The 23,665-nt window shown below is 46.3% G+C and overlaps 1 protein-coding gene across 1 annotated transcript in view; it reads right to left on the minus strand.

Annotated features, from left to right (window-relative positions):
- LOC102902817 (guanylate cyclase soluble subunit beta-2-like) overlaps positions 1 to 12,021 on the minus strand; it is a 69,262-nt gene extending 57,241 nt beyond the window's left edge. Inside the window, exon 1 of the mRNA XM_076545151.1 lies at positions 11,990 to 12,021. Coding sequence (XP_076401266.1) covers positions 11,990 to 12,006 — 17 coding nt within the window. The 5' untranslated portion in view covers positions 12,007 to 12,021. The remainder of the gene's footprint in view (positions 1 to 11,989) is intronic.
- Positions 12,022 to 23,665: the final 11,644 nt, after the last annotated feature.

The raw sequence follows: 23,665 nt of genomic DNA on the forward strand, positions 1-23,665 counted from the left end.
AGATGAGGAGGCTGGGGCAGATGTGGAGTGCCACAAACCCTCATTACTGCCACCCCAAATGGGGTATTCTCCACTGTGTTGGAGTGGCCTCTCTACTCATGCCACAGGGTGCCCTTTTGAACCAGAAAATAATAGGCAAGACCCTAATTGAGATGATGCATTGCCATAATCTCAGATGAAGGCATTAAGGGAGGTGATGTGAATCCTGGGCCCTTGGAGTGTGATCTGTGTGGCTGAGGCTATCCCCATCTCACCTCCAGTTCACCGTCCAGGTCACACAGCCTCTTCTTTCCTGCAGGCTGAACTGATAATACTGTAGCATTGAATGTTTTTCTGGATTTATGTACATGCTGCATGTGGCTGGGGTGGCAGACTCGCTGACTGCTAGGACCTGCAGCCCTGTTCTGGGTCTCTAACTCTGCATGCAGCAGTCACCATGGCCACTGCACACTGGAACACAAAATCTTTCAAACTGCCTTCGGGAAACAGTATGCTGGCCAATAGTTCGGGTTTTTTTTTTTTTTTTAAATAAACAAATTGACATTTTAAGCGAGATGAATGGACTTCTGCTAAGAAGGGAGAGAAAGACAACAGCAGGAGACATCCCCCCCCCCCGCCCCTCAGGGAGACCAGGACTTGAGAGAGCAAGTGATGAGAGGCAGAAAGAGCATACTCATCATGTAACATGAATGTCAGTCATGCAGGGCTCACCTCCACACATGCAGGGCTCACCTCTATACACTGAGGGCTCACCTTCACACATGCAAAGGTCCGTCTACACACACACACACACACACACACACACACACACACACACACACACACACGGGGGGGGGGGGGGCTCACCTCCACAGTTAAAGTCCATTGACTTAATTGATACTACCTTAGAACATCTAGGGTTCCTCATTAGTGAATAATACCTAGTGTTATCCAAACTATCTATGCAGCCAGGGCTGTCTGTCTGTATCAGAATAATTTGAGGAGGGGAAAAATGCACGCAGGCTCTTGAGTCTTATCTTTTAACCACCTGCCTCTTGTTCCTCAAAGTTGAGAAATTGCTGCTCCCCAATGCTTTCTAGATTCAATCCAGAAAAGAGAGAGGCAACAAATGGTAGCCCTTACATTATTCAAGTGATGTCACAGTTTGTTAGAGTCCAGGGTAAGTCATAAATGTCACAGGAGAAATGAGAAGCTCTTCAAGGCAAGTCTAGGGCCAAGGAAATGGCATGGATTTAAGCAAAGGGAAGCCATTCTTTCAAGAGCCCCTTACGGCAATAAAGTGTGTCTACAGCAGTTCTGAGGGCACTGATGCCACAGTGACGGTCACCCTCAGGACAGGCACTGGTGCCACAGTGACGGTCACCCTCAGGACAGGCACTGATGCCACGCCCTTAGGAGCCCAGTTAGCCAGTTTCCATTAGAACATCATTTCTGCTTGAGAGAACCATTGAGAGGTGAATGAATTATAGTCACTTGGACTTAGCTATTTGGCAGATATAGAAACAAAAGAAATAAGTGTTACTTTCCTCCAAATCCACTCCAGCATTTATATCCTTCTTTTTAAAAAGCTTATCCATTCTGACTGGGGTAGGACAAAATTTCCAAGTAGCTGGTTAGTTAGCAGTAGAAGTTGGTGTGAAGATTCTTCAGAAAGCTAGAAATATATCTACCATGTGATCTGGTCATATCACTCTTGGGCATATGCCTAAAGGACTCTATATCTTTCTATAGAAATACCTGCTCATCTATATTACCCTAGTCACAAAAACCCTGAAATGGAAACACTCTAGATGTTCATCAACTGATGAATGAATAATGAAAATGGAGTGTTATTCTACTGTTAAGAAAAATGGAATTATGAAGTTTACAAGTGAATGGATGGAGCTGGAATAGTCATCCAGAGTGAGGCAACCCAGACCAGAAAGACAAATGTTGAATGTTGCATTTGTTGATGTTAGCTTTGAATCTCCAGATATGTGCATTCCATTTAGAACAGGAAATTAATAACAAGACATGGGGATGGGGGCTTTCAAGAGAGGGGAGATAGAATGAAGTGGTATAAGGTTTAAAGAGGAATTCCATTGAACAGGAAGGGTTAAACCAGGGTAGGGCATGGGAATTTGGGATAGAGAAAATACAAGAAGGGATAACAACCAAAGAAATTTTAAAGAGTCATATGGAAACCTATTATCATAGGAGCTTCTCAAATACATACATACATACATACATTAAAAAAATGTTTAAATGAAGCTACTGTACTCTACCCTGCAGGCCTAAATAAAAACCCCAATGCCAGGAATGGGTTATCTGTTTTGCAGTTTGTGGTAGTATTGTGTTCCCCAAAATATTGTGTACCCTAATAAACTTATCTGGGCTCAGAGAACAGAACAGCCACTAGACATAGAGGCCAGAAAATAAAGGCACACACGCCTTTAATCCTAGCACTCCAGAGGCAGCGATCCGCCTGGATCTCTGTGAGTTCAAGGCCACACTGGAAACACCCAGGCATGGTGACTCACGCCTTTAATCCCAGGAAGTGATGGCAGAAAGCAGAAAGGTATATAGGTGTGAGGACCAGGAACTATCGCTGGTTAAGTTTTTAGGCTTTTGAGCAGCAGTTCAGCTGAGATCCATTTGGATGAGGACTCAGAGGCTTCCAGTCTGAGAAAACAGGATCAGCTGAGGAATTGGCAAGGTGAGGAAGCTGTGGCTTGTTCTGCTTCTCTGATCTTCCAGTGTTGACCCCAGTACATGGCTCCGGGTCTGTTTTTATTAATAAGAACTTCTAAGAATATGTACTACCGCAGTTCTTTACCAACAAGGTCCTATTGACCCAGAAACATTATAGGTTACTGCCAGTGCTCCAGAACTTGGTGGCAAAACTCTATTGCAGAAGAAACTGCATGCTTGAGTCATAGAACATGGCAAAATCAAGCTGGTACACACCTGGAAGCTTCATCTCTGCTGGCCAGCTGTCATAGCATTCTAAGGTGCTAGGCATGCTATCAGAGAAGAAAACTAATCATCAGTTCTACCCAGCTATGAGCCCTGTGAGCTAAAATAATGATTGACCTAGCAAGACACACCCACTACTATAATAATGGCAAGAACATCATGGGAGTAACCAACCATTCTCTGCTTGGATTTAAGAACGGCTTAAAAGAAGAAACCCATGTCTGGTACTATTACCAAAACAGGAGCCCATAGCTAGACAAATTGTGGACCTTAGGGAAGAACCGACTACTATTCTACTAAATGGACAAGGTATTAAACTGACTTCTACTCACTTACTGTTATGTCCACAGATTAATGTATCTTCCAACCCTTTTCCGAGAAGCTTTTATTTGCAGTAGATGACTAATACAAGAGACCTACAACTGATCAAGGTACAGAGACTAAAAGATAGCTGAATTCTCTGCTCTAAATGGAACATTTATATAACACCCCTCCTTCCAAGGCTCAAGGATCATTGTGGAAGAAGAGACAGAAAGATCAAGGGAGCTAGCGGTGGTGAATGGTTACAACAAAAGGGTTTTCTGGACTCACCAGGGCAGATGTAAGTAGGAACTTAACATCAATTGTGATAGTATGAGAAAGCTCAAGCCAGACAAAATCCCAGCATGGAGAGAGGAGGTGGCGGGGAGTCTACCCCGGCTCAGGAGCTAGTGCAGCTGCTGTCAAGAGCAGAAGAGTTAGCTCAGTCTAAAGGGGTGGCCGTGGAGGGTCTAGCCCGCTTTAGTGGAAGGACACAGATCAGAGAGTACATTGGCAGCACAAACTGGACTTGATGGCTTTTTTTTTTTTCAAGACGACACAAAGTCCTGGTAAAGAAGGAGGGAGTGGAACTGAGAGGAGATGGGGGAGGGAGTGAGCATGATGAAATCACATTGCACAACATTCTCATATAACTACTAAAAGATGAGAGGGGAGGAGAGAGGGAGAGAGTACAAAGCTAGCATGTCACTTCAAGGAACACACTGCTGCCCGGGATGAAACGGACGCGCTCCAGGAATGGTGGGCGGTCTGGGAAATCCTTCCAGACTGCCGCATTCTTCGAGCTGATGGGATAGATAGATGTAGTTTTCAAATAGGATGGTGAAAGACATCAATAATATGAATATCTGCACCCCTTCGTGAGCAACCCTGCCCCAGTGACTAATGGGAAACAGAAAAAAATGAGGGCAAAGTCAAGTGTGGACCTGGGCATTCTATTGAGACACTTTGAAGGTCATTGTGTGGTTTTGGTGACTGACCTTGAGTAGACGCCACTTGTCCAGTATCTATGAGCCTTAAAAGAAAAGTAGAGACAGCTCAGAAGGTAAAGTGCTTCCTGTGTAGGCATACAGGAAGGTGTCTAGTCAAGGAAGCTTTAGACTTCAAAAATGCCTGTTTTGTCTTCTTGCTAAATTTACCCCCAATATAGTCTTATTAAACAAAAGTATCTCTCAAGCCTTACTTTTGATGGTCCTTGTTATGTATAAAAAATTCAACCTTACATACAGTATTATAAAATGAACTACACTTTTAGATTTTCCTACACCCTCAGCTGTTTTGATCTGATGTTTTTGGAAGCTGAGTTCCCCAGCTGAAATGCTCTGGCCGCATTGATGTCAAACCCCTTCTTTGGCCTGTGGCTTGAGGCAGCTGGATGAGGCACAAATACATTCTTAGCCAGGAAGGAGGAAGGAAGCTCCACTCCCAGATCAAAGTCCAGGGAGAGCAGCGGCTTCATGCAGCTCTCTTTCCCTGGACTTCATTCAGAGAAAACTAGAGGACCATAGAGAAGGGGGCTCCGGTCAAAAAGGGAAAGGGAGAGTCAGTGGGATGAAGACCCCTTCAAAAAGGGGGGGAATGAGAGCCGTTTGCTGTCTATGGCTCAGATGGTGTGTGTGTGTGTGTGTGTGTGTGTGTGTGTGTACGCACACAATCGTGCACACTTGTTCATTCTAGTTTCATTCTGGGGCTGTAACAAACACCGTGAACAAGAGCAATTTAGAAGAAGACGGGGCTTTTCTCAGTTTACAGGTCACATTCCATCATTGAGTCAGGGCAGCAATTCAAGCAGAAAATTGGAGGCAGGAGCCACCAAGGAAATGCAATGTTGGCTCACTCACAGGCTCAGGCTAAGCTCACTTTCTCCTACAGCCTGTGCAGGGAATGATGCTGCCAGCAGTGGGCTGAATCTCTTACATCAACTAACAGTCAAAAAAATTTTACCCACTGGCATGCCCACAAGCCGGTATGATTTAGGCAGTCCCCCAATTGTGTCTCTCTTCTCAGGTGACTCGAGGCTGTGTCAGGGTAATTGTTAAAGCTGAATTAAGACAGGACATTTCTTGATTTTTGATGGGGAAAATCCCAATAAACCCCCTGTAAATGGAAAGGTATCATTAAATCCCCAAATACATTTGATGTACCCAACCTACAGATTATCACAGATTAGCCAAGCCTAGTTTAAATGTGCTCAGAACACTTGCTTGGCCTACAGTTGGGCAGGCCTAACACAAGGCCTGTTTCACAATAAGATGAAATTATTACGTGCATTTCCCTGCAGAACACAGCATCTCTGTAAAAAGAACTTCTCCACTTTGCTCTAACCTGCCTACCTGATGTTTCTACCAGTGTATTTGAAAACTGTCTTGACTTACGACTTTCTTTTATTCTATAACTATAAACCTGATGAATCTGTTACTATACTAGGTTATCATATTCAGGGCAACCTGAATGGTAATCACTCATATTTGACTTCAGAATAAGCTACTTCTTAATTGCTTTGAGGTGAGATCTGTGTATTTGTGTTGGCAATAGGTTTGGGACCATCTATGTTTGAAAGGATGCTGCGTAGGATGCTGGGATGCTTGGCATTCTTCCTATTTAGCCAGCGCAAGCCCTAGGATGCACAGGCAGGGATTACGGAAGCATTTAAGTCTCAGAGCTCCTGGAGATTCTGATGAATACTATATATCCCCCCCCCCAGAAATACGTAGATACCTGTGTACATGATACTTGACAGATGACTTCAGAGAGCTCCACAGTTCTCTCTAGTGTATCCATGAGCCCCTGCTTAAGAGCCTCAGATACAGAGAAAAGCCCTGTAGTCCCATTCACCTCCTTCCTAAATTGATGGGTTTGAGCTCAAAGCCATCTGTCCACCTGCTGTTCATTTGATCACCATCTTCCATTCTAATGCACTTAAAGCCCCAACCACTCACCATCTCTGTGCATTTGTCTCTATTGTAGGAAGCATCTGCCAGTCCTGAGGCTGTGCCTATCACATCTCCTTAAGGCCCTGCCTTGGCAAGTCTGTCTAGTGGACATGCATGACTCCTAACCAAGTCAGACCCATTAAACCTCTGTCTCAGCCATCAGGAACAAGGATATAGGAAGACTGAGCCAGTCAGATGATGGTGACCTCTTGAGTCTAAAGCAGTGGTTCTCAACCTGTGGGTTGTGACCCCCTTGGGGAGGGCATTGAATAACCCTTTCACAGTCACATGTCAGATATCCTGCATATCAGGTATTTACATTATGACTCATAATGGTAGCAAAGTTAGAGTTATGAAGTAGCAATGAAAATAATTTTATAGTTGGGGGTCACCACAACATGAGGAACCGCATTAAAGGGTTGCAGTATTAGAAAGGTTGAGAACCACTGGTCTAAAGAGAACGTAGAAAAGTTTGAAGAAAGAAAAGTAAGAGGCATGCAGAGAGAGGCAGGAACATGTGTTCAGAGAGCCCACTGTCTTCTATTTCTTAGCCCCTAGAGTCCCCTGGATGTCTGAAATGACCTCTTTAAATAATAGCTCATAAAATAGATGGCTGATCCCTGCAAGCAAGATCTTAAAGTGCCAAGAGATGTTAACCACCTCACTTGATATGCTCCTAGGTGTTCCTAAGTGGATGAGGAAAGGGCTGTACCAGGGCCTCAGACCTTAGCACAGCTGACTCCATGACGGAAGTACCATTCAGGCTGTAAAACTCAGCATGTAGACAGCATCACCTGTCAAAACTAAAATGAAGACCTAATCCTTCAAAGTCCACAGTTATGGGAAGGTCTCTAAATGAACTAATCTTGCTTTGGTTTCTATAGTTCTGGTTCTGGCTAACTGTTTTTGTTAACCGAAGTATGTCAACCCAGAACATGGGTTTTGTGCTTAAAAACTCACCCTGAGAAAGGCTTGGTGCTACACTGGGATTCTGAACACCCACTGTAGTCCTCGGCCAGCTAATAAAGACTTTCTATTGGCTTAAAGCCATGTTCCAGCAGTCTTCTCTGGTGGATACCCCACAACAAGGGCCATTTGTCCTCTATACTTGTGAGTGGGTGTAAAGAGGCTCAGGGGTTAGTAACCCATGCTCACTAGAAAGAAGTGTCGATGCCTTTCTATCTTCTACCCATGTCGATGCTCTGGTCCCTCAAACCTTCTCTCCTTTACCTTCTACCAGACAGCACACGTGTGATACCCCAGTCACACTGGTTGTTTTCCATCAAGTTCAGCTCGCCCCAGACTTTTGGCATTTGCTGTTTCCTCTTCTGGAGTACACACACTTCCCTGACCCAGGCTGGCTGCTTCCTTCCAGATCATAGGTTGCCTCCACTAGAGACTGTTTCTAACCCCTACGTGGAGACATGTGTCTTTCATCAGTCTCTTTCAAATGCTCTACGTTTGCACAGCTCTTTGGGCAATCTGAAAAGTTTTCACTTATGCACTTGTTTGCTTTCTGATCCTCACACTAGAATCCCTTCCCTGACACAGCCCCTGTGTCTTCTCATCACTACCCTCCCAATGCCAGTACCTCTGCCCAGCACGTGCTAGGAGCTGAACAAGCAAGCTGGGCAATGGTGGCACACGCCTTTAATCCCAGCACTTGGGAGGCAGAGGCAGGAGGATCTCTGTGAGTTCAAGGCCAGCCTGGGCTACAGAGTGAGTCCCAGGAAAGGCACAAAGCTACACAGAGAAACCCTGTCTCGAAAAACAAAAACAAAACAAACAAAAAAAGCAGTTGAATAAGCACACCTGCCTAGTGAGGAAAGTGGCCCCACCCAATCAGCCAGTGAGCAGACTGTGAAGTGTGGAGGCGAAGCTCATCCCAAAGGCCCTACTCTTCCCAGCCCATTAGTTGCCTCCACTGTTGATGTTGAAGCCAGGAGGTTACAAAAGGGGGGCTCAGAATTAGAAACCTATAAATCTAGACTATAGGAGAACAAAATCAGCAAGGCGAGTGGAGGAGGACACACATCTGTTTCTGATTATTTCATATAAAATAAAATCTATGTCATAACGTCTGCAGACATAGTTCACTTTGCCTAATCATTTCTTCTAAGTTTTGTATGGGAATTGATGGCTTTTTTCCCCCTTTCAGCAAAAATTCTGCTTTAAAAGCACTAGGGAATTTGTTGTTTAAACATAGCCCAAAGTAGATCCTTTGGCACAGCAAATAATCTTGGCTTTGTTTCAATTTATGTTTATAAGCTGACATTTCTGTACTATGGAGTTCTTTTTAATAGTATTCCCTAAATGAATCTAGTTTCATAGCTAGCCGTGCTTATTGGATAGACCTTACTCTTGGCTTTTAGCGTCTAATTAGCGCTGACCATGTGAACACATCCTCAGATCTTCTAGATTAAGCAAACACTCAAGCTAAAACCTGGTGACACAAACCCCAAACATTGTCTTGCTAGGTCCTCTGCTCCTGGTGGTGTTTCTTATCCCCCTGCACACTTGTGCTCTGTTTTGGTCATCTTTCTCATTGCTGTGGCCAGATGCCCAGCAAGATGTAGCTTATCCTTGATCATAGTTTGAAAGACGACAGTCCACCGTAGCAGGAAGGCACGGCAGTAGGAGCTCACTCACATTTGGGTGAATCAGGAAGCAGAGGGAGATGAAGATGTGCAGGCCACATGTCCCTCTCCCCCTTTTGATTTAGTCATTTGTCTCTAGCCCAGGGAACAGTATCACCCATGTTCACTGTGCGTTTTCTATCGGTTAATCCTCTCTGGAACTCACCTCACAGATACACCCAGGAGTGTGCCTCAGTCATGCCCTATGCATTTTACATTAATACAATCAAGCTGCCAATCAACTAATTACCCTCTGCTCTTCTGCATCTAGTCCAACACTGATGGCTGTCCATTCTGTATTGGGACAATGGTCTCAGTATCCCATGGGACGTGGACCTAGGACATCTTGCTTCCCGAATTCCAGATCTATAAGGTAAGGTCTATGCAGATGGTGAAATCGACTGGTGACTGATCTATTGGATTCACTAGCCCCGCAGTGTTCCCACAGCACCAGACATAGCGACCGAGGTCAGTAAATGCACATTTACAGAGATGCCCTCTGCTTTCACCCGGAGACATGGCACAGATTAGGAGAGGACGCTTTGCCATCACAAACTTCGCTTTCTGTAGTTAGTGGGACTAGTCGGCCCCATTTACTGTAAAGCCTCCAATAAGGAAGGGCCTTTCTGGAACTTGGTTTCCTTCTTAGGGAAGAGAAGCAACAAACTGCTTTACAGCCTTCATGTTAGGCTTTGATGAAAAGGTGTGTGACTCAAAGTAGGTCCTCCGTGGAGGAAGGGTGTTCCTTCCTGTGTTCTCACCACTGGTCCTCCAAGACGTGGAGGCTGCGAACAAAGGCTCACTCACCCAGGCAGTACTCCCCAGAGCAGGTCCCCAAAGGAGCCCTTAAATGCAGATGCTGGGACTGGAGAGGTGGCTCAGCAGTTAAGAACCCCTGCTTCTCCTTCACGGAACCCAGGGTTGGTTTCCAACACCCGCATTGGAAAGCTCACAGCCACCTATGGTCCCAACTTCAGGGGATCAAATAACCTTTTCTTGGCTTCTATAGGTGACCACACGCATGTACTCACCTCCACCCACAGGAGGAGGCAAAACTGATATTTTTGTCCTGGCCCAGCCTCTGACTTGCAGTTTGGTGCCAACCAAGTCACTTGACCTCTCCAACACTCAGGGTTTCTGTTTTGTTTTAAAGTGAAGAGATTTTGACTAAATGATTGCTATGGTTTGGGTCTGGAATATCCTTCAAACTCTCCAGTGAAGGCAACCACAGAGCTCAGGGTGCAGGCTTGGCCTGCCTCCACCTCAGTTTCGCCCATGCTTGTAGGTAACTTACTCCCTCCTCAACTCTGCTTTATTTGAAACCAGAGGCAGACAGAAAACTTGCATTGAACATTTTAGGTTTGTTTAAATAAAAAACAATAAAAACCTATTAAAAATTAAGAAATAGAAAATGGGAAATTTGGCTCATAGATATTGAGAGAAAAAAATCTAAATTCAATTATTACTTGTTTTGAACTTTCTCTTACATTTTTGTTTGGTTGCGTGATTTATCTGGTAGTTATATAAGTTTTGTCTGTTTCTTTGGTCTTTTTAACCTAATAGCATCACACAATTTGACAGTTCACCTCATAGACTTTGCGACCATCATATGCAATGGTACAAATTTTGTCATTCCATTTGCTGGTGGATTTGTTTTTGACACCCGAAGAACTTAATTTTTAATTTACTTCATTTAAATATAAGGCGATGTCATATCTTTCCTCACATATATGTGCATATGTGTGATGTAGGACAAGATAATATACTTTTCAGAGGACAGATTTCCACAAGCTGGCTTCCGGCGTCAAAGCATGCGCTCATCTTCGTCACTTTGGGGTCACGGGGCTGCACTGACAGTCCATGCCAATGGGCAAGTCCCCGTTTTTCTGCTTCTTAACCAGAATTGGCTATTACCATGTAAAATTTTTGGAGATTTCGTAAACAAAGCCGTGCCTAATCGTCTTAATTTACCTGTTATTGATTAACTGAGGAAGCCAATCACCTTCCATACTTTTGCTCTCATTTCTCGTCGAGAGGACTAGGTGATTTCTGAGACCCTTTGGACCCCAATCTGTAACACCGGAAGGTGTGTGGCCGGGAAGATTACAGAAATCAAATGAGAGACTATTTGGAGATGTAAATGGCACAGTTAAGAAAAAAAAAAACTGCTGGATGAAGTCAGGAAGGGAAAACTAAGAATTATCTAAAGAACACATAAGGAGGGAGGCTATGGCTTAGTGGCAGCTTGCTTGCCTGGCACACTCAAGACCCTGGGTTCGAGTCCTAGTCTCTCCCTCTCTCCTCCACCTCTCCCCTCCCCTCCCACATGCTTTGCTTCCTCATCAGTGATCACAAACAACAAAGACGGTGTAGAGCAACGCTAAGGACCTAGCATGGGCCAAGGCCCTAAGTGGAATCGCTGCTATTAGGAGAGGGAGGGGTGGAGAGAGACAGAAAGACACGTGAAAACGGACAGAGACACGTGAAAAGAAGAGAGACACAGAGAATGCAAATGGAAGCTCATTTGTGAAATACCTGCTAGAATCATGTGAATTCTTGTTAACACCCGGGGGACCCTGTTTTAAGGCTTATTTTAGGAATAAAGAGGATATGGGGGTCTGGAAAGATGCCTCAGTCAGGAAAGTGTTTTCCACACAAGCATGAGGACCTAAGTTTGGGACCCTAACACCCACATAAAAGCAGGGCATGGTGGTACGTGGTGGTACAACCCCAACACGGGAGTTGAGGGAAGACAGAGGCAGGCAGATCCCTAGAACTTGTCAGCTACTAGGCTATCCAAATCAGTGAGCTCCAGGTTCAGTGAGATACTCTATATCCAAAAGATAGGGAGAGAGATTGAGGAAGACATCTGATGGATCTCTGGCCTCCACATGCATGCAAACACACATGCACCCACATACTCACATGGACATACACATGATAAGGAGTCGTTTCTGTGTCTAGTTAGTGTGTTTAAGGCACTATAGTTGGTCTCCAAGTCACTACATCTCATTGCGCATTAGAATAGCACAGTTAGCCATCAACTAACTCTCATCAAGAAGTCAGTAAAATACTGGAATGGTTTAAAAAGAAAGAAAAGAAATGACAGACCACGTGGAAGCTTCACCTTCCTTTTGAGGCACTCACCTCAGTTTTTCCCACATCTCTTCACCGAATTTCTCTGTCACGAGAGACTGCAGACAGGTGTTGATGAATCCATACTAGAACGCAAAAGAAGGGGAAATTTGGAGAACGAAGCATGATGCCCTAGACCCAGCCTTCCTGTGGGTGTCTTTGGAGGTGTGCATCCTCGGGAGCTGATGGTGGCTTTTCCGGGGTTTTCTGGTCACTGAGTAGCTGTCACCCTTTCCTGGTGGAGGAAAAGCTGAGCAGCCAGAGGCTGGTGGTGTGCAGACAGGGATCCTGTGAGCTGGAGTTCCAATCATACCATCCTCAGAAGGGGCTTCCTGCTCCTTGGGACCCCACTTTGAATAGGCAGTTGCTGGATGGATGAAGGGTTTGAAGGCATTACATTGGACACTGGGAGACTGAGGGTACACACTTTGTGTCAGGTCCAAAAAGGTAGTGAAAGGACACATTGTTTTGTCTTTATAAAAATAAATCTAGGTCTGGGTGTGTGTGCAGGAAGTAAAGAGTGGAGAAAAGAAGGAACCAACAGTACAGATTGAGAAAGATGAGCTGGGGTGTGGCTCAGTGGTCGAGCATTTGCCTGGTAGTGCAAAAGCCTGGGTTCCCTCTCTAGCATGAAGAAAAAGAGGAGGAGGAGGGGGGGGGGGGAGGAGGAGGGGGAGGAGGAGGAGGAGGAAGAGAGAAAAGAAAAAGATAATACTGGAAGGTGAAGCAGATTCCACCCTACTATCCACTCCCTAAAAGCCAGCATCAGGGAAATAGGGAGATCTTTCCTATGGGTTCCCTCATTCATCTGTTCCCTTTTCTGCTCCAACAGAACCGGAAGGGCCTCTAAGAGTCATTAGTGCCCTGCATGGACCATACAGGTCACCCAACCTGCCTCAGCTCCTGGGCTCCTGCCTCAGGGCTGGATCCTATTGGAAAGCACCAATGAACTGAGTTCTAGAAGGTTCTTCCTAAAGCAAAGGACCCTTTTGTTCATCAGTGCCTGGCCAGAAGTTGATTATATATGTCTGGATTGTCACAGAGCTTCTTTTCTTTCTTGTTTCAGGTTGTTGAGACAGGGTCTCCTGTAATCCAGGCTGGGCTCAAAATCTATGTGGGCAAGGATGGCCTTGGATTCCAGTTCTCCTGCCTTCATTTCCCATTACAGGTATGTACCAGCAGGGTCCTCACCATAGGTGTGTCTGTCTGTCTGTCTGTCTGTGTGCCTCTGTGTGCCTTTCTGTGTCTGTGTGTGCCTCTGTGTGCCTCTCTGTGTCTGTCTGTCTGTCTGTCTGTCTGTCTGTCTCTCTCTCTCTCTCTCTCTCTCTCTGTGTGTGTGTGTGTGTGTGTGTGTGTGTGTGTGCGCGTGCGCGCGCGCGCGCACGCATGGAGACCAGAGGTCAAAGTTGCACAGTATGGAGTTTTCCTCAATCACTTCAGACAAAGGGCTCCCACTGAACTTGGAGCTCACTGATTGGCTGGACTAGCTGGCTGGCAAGCTCTAGAGATTGTCCGGCCCCCACCTCCAAGTGCTAGAATTACAGGTAACACCCTCTCCCAACCCATACACACCAGATTTTTACACAGTACTAGAGATCTGAACTCAGGACCTTATGCTTTGTATAGCCTGCAGTTTGTCAATGGAACCAGCTTCCCAGCCCCATGACGGAGGTTTTAAAGAGAAAGGACCCAGGGCAGCAGCACAGAGGGGGTCACTAGCATAGTTCTACTCTGGAAATGCCTCTGTCCTGTTATAGTTCCAGCTCCCACAACAGCGTCATAGTCACCCCTCCCCCAGACCCAAGATGTCTCCTCCTCACCCTAGCCTGGCACCAATGCACTCATTCGGTATTGTGTCCACTCCTCCAACCTTGGCTCATCCCAGTGCCTGCTACCATTCCCCAGCTCAGCAGGCTCCTTCCCTTGCTAAATCATAAGCTCCATAGATGAAGGTGCATGAGTCATTTACCTATATTTTGATTAAAGTACCAAGATAGAACCTGGCACACAGCAGGTGTTTAATAAACACACTAAATGTATAAATACCCAACTGAAACCTCCAGTCTGAACTTGAGGAAATCTGTAAATATTCCCAGGTGTTTCTAATCAATCCAGGTTAACAAAGCTTATAATTATTTGCCTCATTGATCTTTACAAAAGAATGTGAGATCAAATGAGAGCATCATGTCCATTATCTTCACCCCAATGACCATGGACACCTACCAGTGTACAGGAAGGGAAACTGAGGCTCAGGGGAGTCTGATAGTTGCTGGATTGCATGTAGCCTTATCATCTTTTCTGGGTTTCAACCACTTGGATGGTAAACCTTGGATTTGGTCAGTTAGACAAGTGGCCCAGCTTTTTATCTTTGGTGTTCATCGGTGTTTGGGATGGATATAGCTAATCCCTGGGGCCCCCAAATCCATAGGTCACAGAGAATCCCACACAGCATCTAAATACTAATACCATGCTCTCAGCTCCAGTGGGGCTTCAGGACTGAGTGCTGACCTCACCGGCACAAAACCTGAATTCGAGCTCAGCACCACACACGTCTTTGAAAAGAGAAAAGATGAGAGGAGATGTATGTTCTTCTCCTTCACTGCTGACAGATGTCACCACTGGGAAAAGCAGAGAACCGACAGGCTGGTGCGCAGTGTGCTGGAGTTTCTGGAGCTGCCGCTCCCCTGTCTGCAGAGGATTCTCAGAAGACACCTCCATCATCCCGTCACAGATCACTCAAGGACTTCGTAGAAGTGGGCAAGCGTCACAGCCAGCCCTAGATTTCTCTGGCCCTCTGATACCAGCACTGCTCTCCAGCCAGAGGACAAGCCAGCAGGGACTCTCACTGGCCAGGGCCATCCCAGCCTTTCAGAGGAAACTTGGGTCCTACCTGAGGCACCCTCGAGAAAGGCTCGTGTTTGAAAGGAGTGTTGAAGTGTCTGAAAGTGGTGAGGGCTAGCTCAATCCTTCTCCCAGTGTCTGTGCCTGCCATCTGTTGACTGGGGTACACACTCCATCCTGTAATACAGCCTTAGTGAGGCCGGGAGATGGGGGCATTTAGAAGGAAAGGCTTGGGCTCTAGAGCCATGCAGGGTTCTGTCTGTGCCTTAGAGCTGTGTGTTTGGGGGTGAATTGTCTAACTTCTATGAACCCAGTCTTCTCCATGAGCCACACTGGAAATGATAGGAGCTGGGAGATGATAGCACCCGGGGGATCATTGTTAAGTTATAGCTGAATGGTTCTGGAGGCTACTCAAGAAGGCGCTGTTTGACATTGGCCCTTCCTGCAATCTCACAATGGGCATCAGAGCGGTCCTTCCTCCTGAAGCTGAATGACATGATGGATAGAAGCACATGGTGACTCTGAGTGCCAAGAGCCATGCTCCCCAGAGACTGTGCACTGAAGGGCTCGGGATGGAGCAGTCTGTAGAGCACTTGCCTAGCATGCCTGAGAGCTGTGGGTTTGACCTTCAACCCCACAGAAACTGGGCATGATGTTCCAAACCTGCCATCCCAGCACTCTGGAGGTGGAAGGAGGAGGGGCTAGAAGTTCAAGGACATCCATGGGCACATACTGAGTGCATCGAGCCTGGGCTACAGAAGATTCTGTCTCACACGTAAGTAATTTACCTTTGAAATCTAAAATGTGCTCTAGTATACAGTAGCTGCTTTTGCAAAACCAGCAGTTTCTTAATGAGATATCAACATGATTTTTCTAGCTCTATATTGATACAAAATCAATAATCATTTCTTCTACTTACCTATAAAACCAAGTCAATACAAACAGTGACTGGGGATGTAGCTCCATGGATAGTGTGCTTGTCCAGCATGAACAAAGCCCTGGGTTCAGTCCCCACTATTGTGTAAACCAGCAAGATGGTGCACATCTACAGTCTTAGCACTTGGAAAGTAGAGTCAGGAGGATCAAAAGTTTAAGGTTATCTTCAGCTACACAATGAGTTCAAGACCAGCTTGGGCTGTAAGAGATCCTGTCTCAAACAAACAAACAAAATATTGGCAGGGTTTCATGTCTGGAATAAGTGATACAAGATGTGGCCATTTTATTCAAGAATCTCCTCTCTTTAAGAATATTTTTAGCAGGGCATGGTGGTGCATGCCTTTGATCCCAGCACTCAGGAAGCTGGTGGATTTCTGGGAGTTCAAGGCCAGCCTGGTCTACAAAGTGAGTTCCAGGACAGCCAGGCAGCCAGGACTGTTACACAGAGAAACCCTCTCAAAAAACAACAACAACAACAAAAAGTTTTACTTTTTGTCCCAGGGCTGAGAGGAGAAAGTAGACACAAGCTCACTTTCTCTATTGGAGTACTCTTGGATATATTAACCGCAATTAAGGGCAGGCCCATGCCTAGCAGTAGATGGCCAACACAAAACAAACTCAATGGTGTTTTTTCCCCCATATTGCTTTGTTTGGACATTTTTAACCTTTCTTCTCTTTCATTTATATATTACAGTTCCTAATTTTGTGTTTTATATGTTTTGAGTGTGTGTGTGTGTGTGTGTGTGTGTTTCTGGCGATTTTCTTTTTCTTTTGTTATGTTTGTTTTATTTGCCTGTTTGTTTTCTAGAGAGAGAGAGAGAGAGAGAGAGAGAGAGAGAGAGAGAGAGAGAGAGAGAGGTTGGTGTAGAGTTGGATGGGCAGGGAGGTGGGAAGGATCTGGGAAGAGAAGAGGGAGGGGAAACCATGATCAGAATATATTGTATGAATTTTCAGTTTAAAGAAACACTTTATTTTTTATTTGTATTCTTGAGACAGAATTTCTTATAGTATTCCAGGATAGCCTTGAACTCACCATGTTGCCAAGGCTGATCTTGAACTTCCAAACCTTCCACCTACCTTCTGAGTGATTCTGTTAGAGGTATGGGCCTTCTTTATGGGGTGCTGAGAATCAAAACTGGGGATTTGTGTGTGCTAGGCCAGCCCTGTATGGAGCTGCTTTCCAGCTCTGGCGCCCTTATTTCAATATAGGAGCGTTTTTAAAAGGTTTTCAATAAAAATCAGATAATTATACTTAAGAATAAAGCTTTAAGAGGAGAAACTTTAAAGTCGTGTTAGCAGTGAGGCAGTGTGTAGTGGGTAGCCATTCCAGCTTTGATCTGGAAGTTCCAACCCCCATTGAGGCTTCGGTAACAGTCACGCCTACAAGGTGGGCCGAGAGAGGACCCTGATAACCCGAGATCCGGATGCGCTGGCTCTCTTGGTTCCTGGACCCTGGACGCTGGAGGCAAACCGAGCAGAGTTCTCCAGAGAACTCTGTGGCTGTGCTACACCTTTCCCAGACCCTGTTACCTATCCCTTCACTTGTAAGTTACCCCACAAAATAAACCTCCCTTTTAACTACGTGGAGTGGCCTTAATAATTTCACCAAAATCAGTGACTCATTTAGAAGAGAACATTCTTGTTTACCTACTGCTGACCCTGATGTCAACCCACCAATTCTTGATTTTTTTTAATATATTACATGTCACACACACGTATACACACGTGTACATATCTTGTTGCATTCTAAACAAGTCACGGGATTTTAAACTTTCAGAAGGGTTGTGGGGATGCCCGTGCTCCTGGGAGCCCCATCCAACTTCACTTGTTGATGGCTTCCTTAACTGAAGCATCTCGCAGCATGAAGGAGTTCCTCTCCTACAGTGCAGTGTCAGCTAAGGTGGGGAGCTGAAAGCCGACCTCAGGGTGGTTTTGTGTGTTTGCTCTGCTAACATCCTCTTAGCTCTCCGGAACCCCATCTGTGCCGGTCTATCATAAGGATGGCTGAGGCGTTTCACACTGAACACTGTGCTGAGGCAGTGTCTGCCAGGATTCTCTACTTTAAGCCCTACCATACTTACCTCAGCATTTACTAAATGTTTGCTAAAGGTCATTTGAAATTATGCAAACATCCCCATTTCTGCTGAAAACCTACCCTTCATCCTCCTAGCTCCTGGCCGATGCTGCTTGGGGCAGCTACTACAGTGAGATCCCTCCTGCTCACTTCAGGATTCTTCTGGAAGGAAGAATTACAGCTCTAAATTGACTTTTTTTTTTTTTAAAGTTATAACAAGATATCCAGGCTAGGTGGACACACAGAACCTGAAGATGCAAAGTGATACCATGACCACACACAGTGCCAAAGAAAAAAGCCAAGCAGATAGCTTGACCTTGAAAAGTAATAGACTTAGGAAGGTAAATAGTGTTTCTATGATTCATGAAGCTTGCCTGACTTTTAACTTGATAGGCACTGGAAACTGCAATTAGTTTTCTTTTGAAATTCCACACCTAGACTTTCAAAAACTATCTAGAGTCGTATTGCTTTGGTGATCGTTTCTGTCAAAATCTTGAGTAAAGTTACCCACACCTGGTGCCAGGGAGGCTTGGTCCCAGCAGAATAGATGCCACTGGCAGCTGCTTACCATGATGTCCAGCGAGGTGTCTCCAGGTCCGGGCTGCGTACACCCGGTGTCCCAGCTGGCTTACTGAGTCTCTGGAAGATGTCTTGAAACAGACCAGCTCTTCCACAATGAAGTTGGGAACTAACCAAACCTCCTGCTGAACCCTGCCTAGGGAGTAAAAGGCCGGCCGGGCTGACTCTGTTGGGAGCGGGTGGGACTTGGCACCTGGCACCCCAGGGGGTGCACATCTCCAATGCTAAGCTCTCAGGACTTGAGTGTGAAGCCCGAGGCATCCCCCGGAGGTGTCAACACAACAGCCGTGTGCCATGCTCTCCCCGTGGAGGCTGTAGCCCACACGGCAGAGACCAGCAGAACTCCAGGAGGCTGACTGTACTGCCTTGCCACCTGTGCGTGGCAAGTTGGGGGACTTGAAGGAAGAGTGTCCCAGCCCTGCCAGACCCTCAGGACTATGGTGACTGGTGACTCTTCCTACCGATTTTGCTGTGTATGACCTTCCCTCCCCAGAAGGTCTCTGGTGTTTATTTTTTGGTTTTGTTTGTTTGTTTTGTTTTGTTTGCTTGCTTGCTTGCTTGCTTGCTTGCTTTCTCTTGAGACAGGATCTTTATGTAGCCCCGGCTGTCCTGGAACTCACTATGTTGACCAGACTGGCCTTGGAGTCACAGAGATCCTCCTGTCTCTGGCTCCAGAGTCCTGGGATTAAAGGCATGCCTGGTTCATTCTGAGAAACAGATACCGAAATTCCTGCCTGCTGTTTGACAAACCCGCTTTCCACACAGCATGTCTGAGGCCTGAGGAGGCCAGGGACTGGGGCAGCAGTACTGTTTCTGGAAGCCAATCACAAGTGTATTCCCAGAATCCTGAACTTGGCTTCAAAGAGACCCCCTGCATCCCTCAGGAAGGCTGCCTCTTACAGGAGATTGTCTCCTGGGAGGCCTCTAATTAACCCCCTTCGGATGACATCCAAGAAATGCCTGCCTCGACCAGCACTTGACCCTGTGATGCTCTCAATGTGGATTCTGTTGGGGCCTGGAAACTCCATTCTCCCGCTGAATCACAGCAATGCTGAGGCCCAGGTAAGCTGTTGCCTGAAGTCTACTGCCTGAGCATTTCTTGGGGTCACAGATGAGAAACGCAGCCACTAACCAGATCCCGTGAGTGTCACCTGAGGCTGTTCTGGCGGACCTGGCCGCTGTGGTGCAAACACAAGAGGCTGAATAAATAAGCGTGATAAACTGATGGAGGAGGGCGTGGACCCTCCTGACACAGAGTGTGGAGGTCCACGGCGGCCACTGAAATGTGACTCATGGTTGACACAAGACCTTGACCATGAGGAGACTGAGATGGTTCAAGGACATCTGTCCAGACAGACCAGGTGCTCTCCTGAAGTCCCCTGGCCATCGGTCCCAGGAGCTCTAGCTTGGCAAAAGGGCACCCCTCACATTCTCCTTTCTGGAACCCTCTCTCACCCAGCCGCAGCTTCCCTGAGAAAGCTTTCCCGGTGTCTCCATCATTGGCTTTCTCCAGCTCCTGGCTCCCCCCTCTTCACTCACTCCATCTACCCTATGGAGAGGCCAGACCCTCAGAGACACCAGGATTGAGTGAAGCCCCTCTTCACTCCAAAACAGTGATGGTGCATGTTTGCAAAAGCCAGAGGACCCTGTGCTGGTCCTATGTGAAGGGGACATGTGGTCATGGGAAACAGCCTCCAGAATAGATGATTTCCATAATTACGCTACCCTTCCCACCACATTCAGCTGACAGCTCTTTTGGCTCTACCAAATGGGCTTGCTCTGGCTCCCCCTTACAGCTCAAAACCCCCACTCTGTTTTTTCAAACACATACAAACGCTCACACTTCACAATAAGTAAATGGTTAAAAAAAAAAAAAAAACCCACAACAACTCCCCCTTTCTTTTTTTTCACGAAGCAGATGGTAGGTCTCAGGAACTTGGTGGAAATTAGGCTTTCTGATTTTCTAATAAATTTTAGCATCTCACACAAAAAGCACAAGCTCATTTTCATTCTGATGTTAAGTACCATATGGCCCATCATCCATGGAACGTGGCAGCTTCATAACCAGAGTGATGTGGAAGGGAGGAGCTTCCCTACGAGGCCAGTGTGTATGAACCAATTGGATTCCAGGGTGAATACCATTTGATAATAATATTGTATATGGCAGAGGACTAATTATCCCTCTTTTATGGTATGTGATAATTTTCTCTGCCAGTTTCCCTAATTACGACTGTCACCCAAAGGACGACTCTTTGTAAATACTCTGTAAACATCTGAAAAGACACAGACCGTGTGTGCATGAAGAAAGCCGTCCCTGGGTTTCAAAGCTGTCTGGAAGATTAGCTGACATTTCATATGTTTTTCAGTTGTATAAGCAGCCAAGAAGGACTTGTGACTGTATGGAAAGACCCCTTCCTTTCCCATGACATCATGGGCTTTCCTGTATACTCTGGGACCACTGTTTTGAGGGACATTTTTTTATGGCTGTCTTTGTTGCTCTAAAGTGAACAGTCCCATGAATTCTGGCAAATGTATATGCTGGCCTCACTCAAACCCCAATATAGACAGCATGTCTCTATTATCAAGCAGGTTCCCTTGGTGCCCCTTCTCTGCCAGCCGGCCCCCAGCTTCCACTGTTCTCTTCCCTGAACCTGGAGATGGTTTTGCTTGCTCTCAAACCCCACACACGTCAGGTCGTACAGCACGCCTTCCGCTGTGTCTGCCGTTTTAACTTTTAGCTCATCTCCAGTACACTCAGTCCAGACATCGTCCTTCCAGTTAGGCAGACATTCGTAAACACAGCTTCGTCAGCTGCACTTCTGATACGCTGTATGCTGACCCAGCACAACAATTGTAGTGTCCTGTGCAATAGGAAACAAACTTTCATTGTATGCAGGACAGTAAGGAAAGGCAAGATGCCACACACTTAAGTAAGCTTTAGCTATTGTTTAAGGACATGAATGAGAGAGATGTCGAAGGGGCAAGCATCAGCCCAGAAACCCCACCCTTCTGTGGTTTTGTTGAGTGCTTCGCATTTGCGTCTGTGTAGCGTTGTGTGCTGCTTGGCCTCCTCCCCCCCCCCCCCCACCCCCGTGTGCCTGACACCTCAAGCTGGCTCCAGTGGGGATGACCAGGCTGGAGGTACAGCTGGAGTTAAAGCCAGAATTTCGAGCCGGGCACCATGGGACTGGCTGGCGGCCCTAGCTAGTTGGGAAGCTGAGGTGGGAGATTGTTCCACAATAGACTGGGAAACAGAACCAGAGCCTGTCTCAAAACCAAAAGATATATCAGAAGAGGGTGTTGTGGTTGGGGCTTGTTATCTCACCAGCAGGATGGCTGAGGCAGGAGGATGAGGAGCTCAAGTCAGGAAGATCCCGTCTCAAAAACAAACAAATGAGTAAGAACCAATACTCCAGACCGAAGGCTCCAGATTTCTTTCAGTTTTTTTTTTTTTTTTTCCCCATAGTTATTAATTCAGCATGCAGAAGCCAGGGAACCCACGCCGGCAGACCAAGCAGTCCGATTCCCTAAATGCCCACAGCCACCGGGTGCTTTAGACTGGTCACAGCAGCTGTGGAAACCAGCCTTTAATTTTTTACCACACCCCGCCCATCACCTGGCCCAGCCCACTCCGCTGGATTTAGGATAAATCACACGAAACTGCCAGTTTTGCACCAATGGATATGAGCAATGTCCTGAGGTTCTGCGTCATTTCCTTTCCTCCTCACTATGACCCTGTAAAGTTGGTCCTCTTGCCGTTAACACACACACCCCGAAAGATAAAAACAGAGGTACAGAAAACAAAAAAAGAGAGAGACTTTCTTGAGGCTCCCACATTGGCAGGGGTCAGAGCTGGAACTGACCCCTCTCTTCTTCAGTAAAAACTTAGGGAGTCGGATGATATCCCTTCTCTAGCAAAGTCCACCATCGGGTCTTACTCGTCTGTTTTCCCTCATCTAGCACAAGGGAAGATGGAGATTCGATTTGCTTGTGGTCTAAGGTTTGGGTTTCAGCACCTAGCCCTTTCATTTCACATCAGAACCTTCGCTTGGGACCCAGGAAACCAGCGAGAACATAGACATTTTCCACAGAGAGGCCACCCACTCACGAATCCAGATCGCCTCCCTGCGGACGCGCACCTACTCGACCCAGATCTCGCTTCCTCTCTTCAGTTTGCATTTTAAATTTTCAGCCATCGAGAACCGGGAATTGTTAGGCTCGGAGCGCCACCGTGTGGCCAAAGTCGTGCATACCGGCAGATCCCTGGTAGGAATGAGGGGGTGTGAGGAAACTCATCCTTGATCACCAACATAAATGGAGTGCACCAACATAAATAAGTGCAGTGTTACATACGGAAACAGGCAAGGGTGGTGGTGATAAATTTGAACGTACTATGACATGCAAGGGTTCATTTAGGACCAAATTCAGCCTCCTTCGAGTTCAATTGAGCCTGACTCACTTGATAGAGTAAAAGCCACCTGTAAATCGGATGACCTGACAGTCATATTGCAAACAGCTGGCTGTCACTTAAATGCAGATGCTTTGAAAGCCTGGAAAATGTTAGGTGCAATACTGACCGTGCCCACTGTGCCCCAGCCGCTGCTGTGAAGACACAGGTACCATCCAGGCCTGATTCTGCATCAGGAGCGGGAACCCCAGGGCAGTCATCTGCAGACATCTGGGGGTGGTCACAGAGCCATGACTTTGGAGAACCCACCTCTCACTACAGGTTGGTACACCTGAAAGTGGTTTTCTTAGTTTATTCTTCCTCCAGAGATGCTTACAACATTCTTAGAAGTTTTCTTTCACTATTGCTTAAGTGTGTGGCAAAATCAATATCCTAGGTAATAATTAATACTCCATCATAACCAGTTAATGATGCATATAGGCCTTGCACTTTGACAGGTAATAATCATTTAATTATCACCTTAACACTATAAGTTAGAAGCATTAGGACCGTGCATGTGAGATGCCCTGTCACCCAAGCACCATTACAGCAGAGGAGTCTGAGTGCAGCCTGGGATGTCTCTCAGGTTGAAGATGATGATGATGAAGAGGAGGAGGAGGAGGAGGAGGAGGAGGAGGAGGAGGAGGAGGAGGAGGAGGAGGAGGGCAGCCTGGGTCTTACCTCAGGTTGAAGAAGATGATGATGATGAGCCAGGATGGTGGCACACACTTTTAATCTTGGTACTTAGGACACAGAGGCAGGATCTCTTGAGTTCTAGGCCAGCCTATTCTACATACTGAGTTCTAGGTAG

Source organism: Peromyscus maniculatus, chromosome 9 (assembly GCF_049852395.1).
Source record: "Peromyscus maniculatus bairdii isolate BWxNUB_F1_BW_parent chromosome 9, HU_Pman_BW_mat_3.1, whole genome shotgun sequence".
Classification (NCBI taxonomy): domain Eukaryota; kingdom Metazoa; phylum Chordata; class Mammalia; order Rodentia; family Cricetidae; genus Peromyscus; species Peromyscus maniculatus.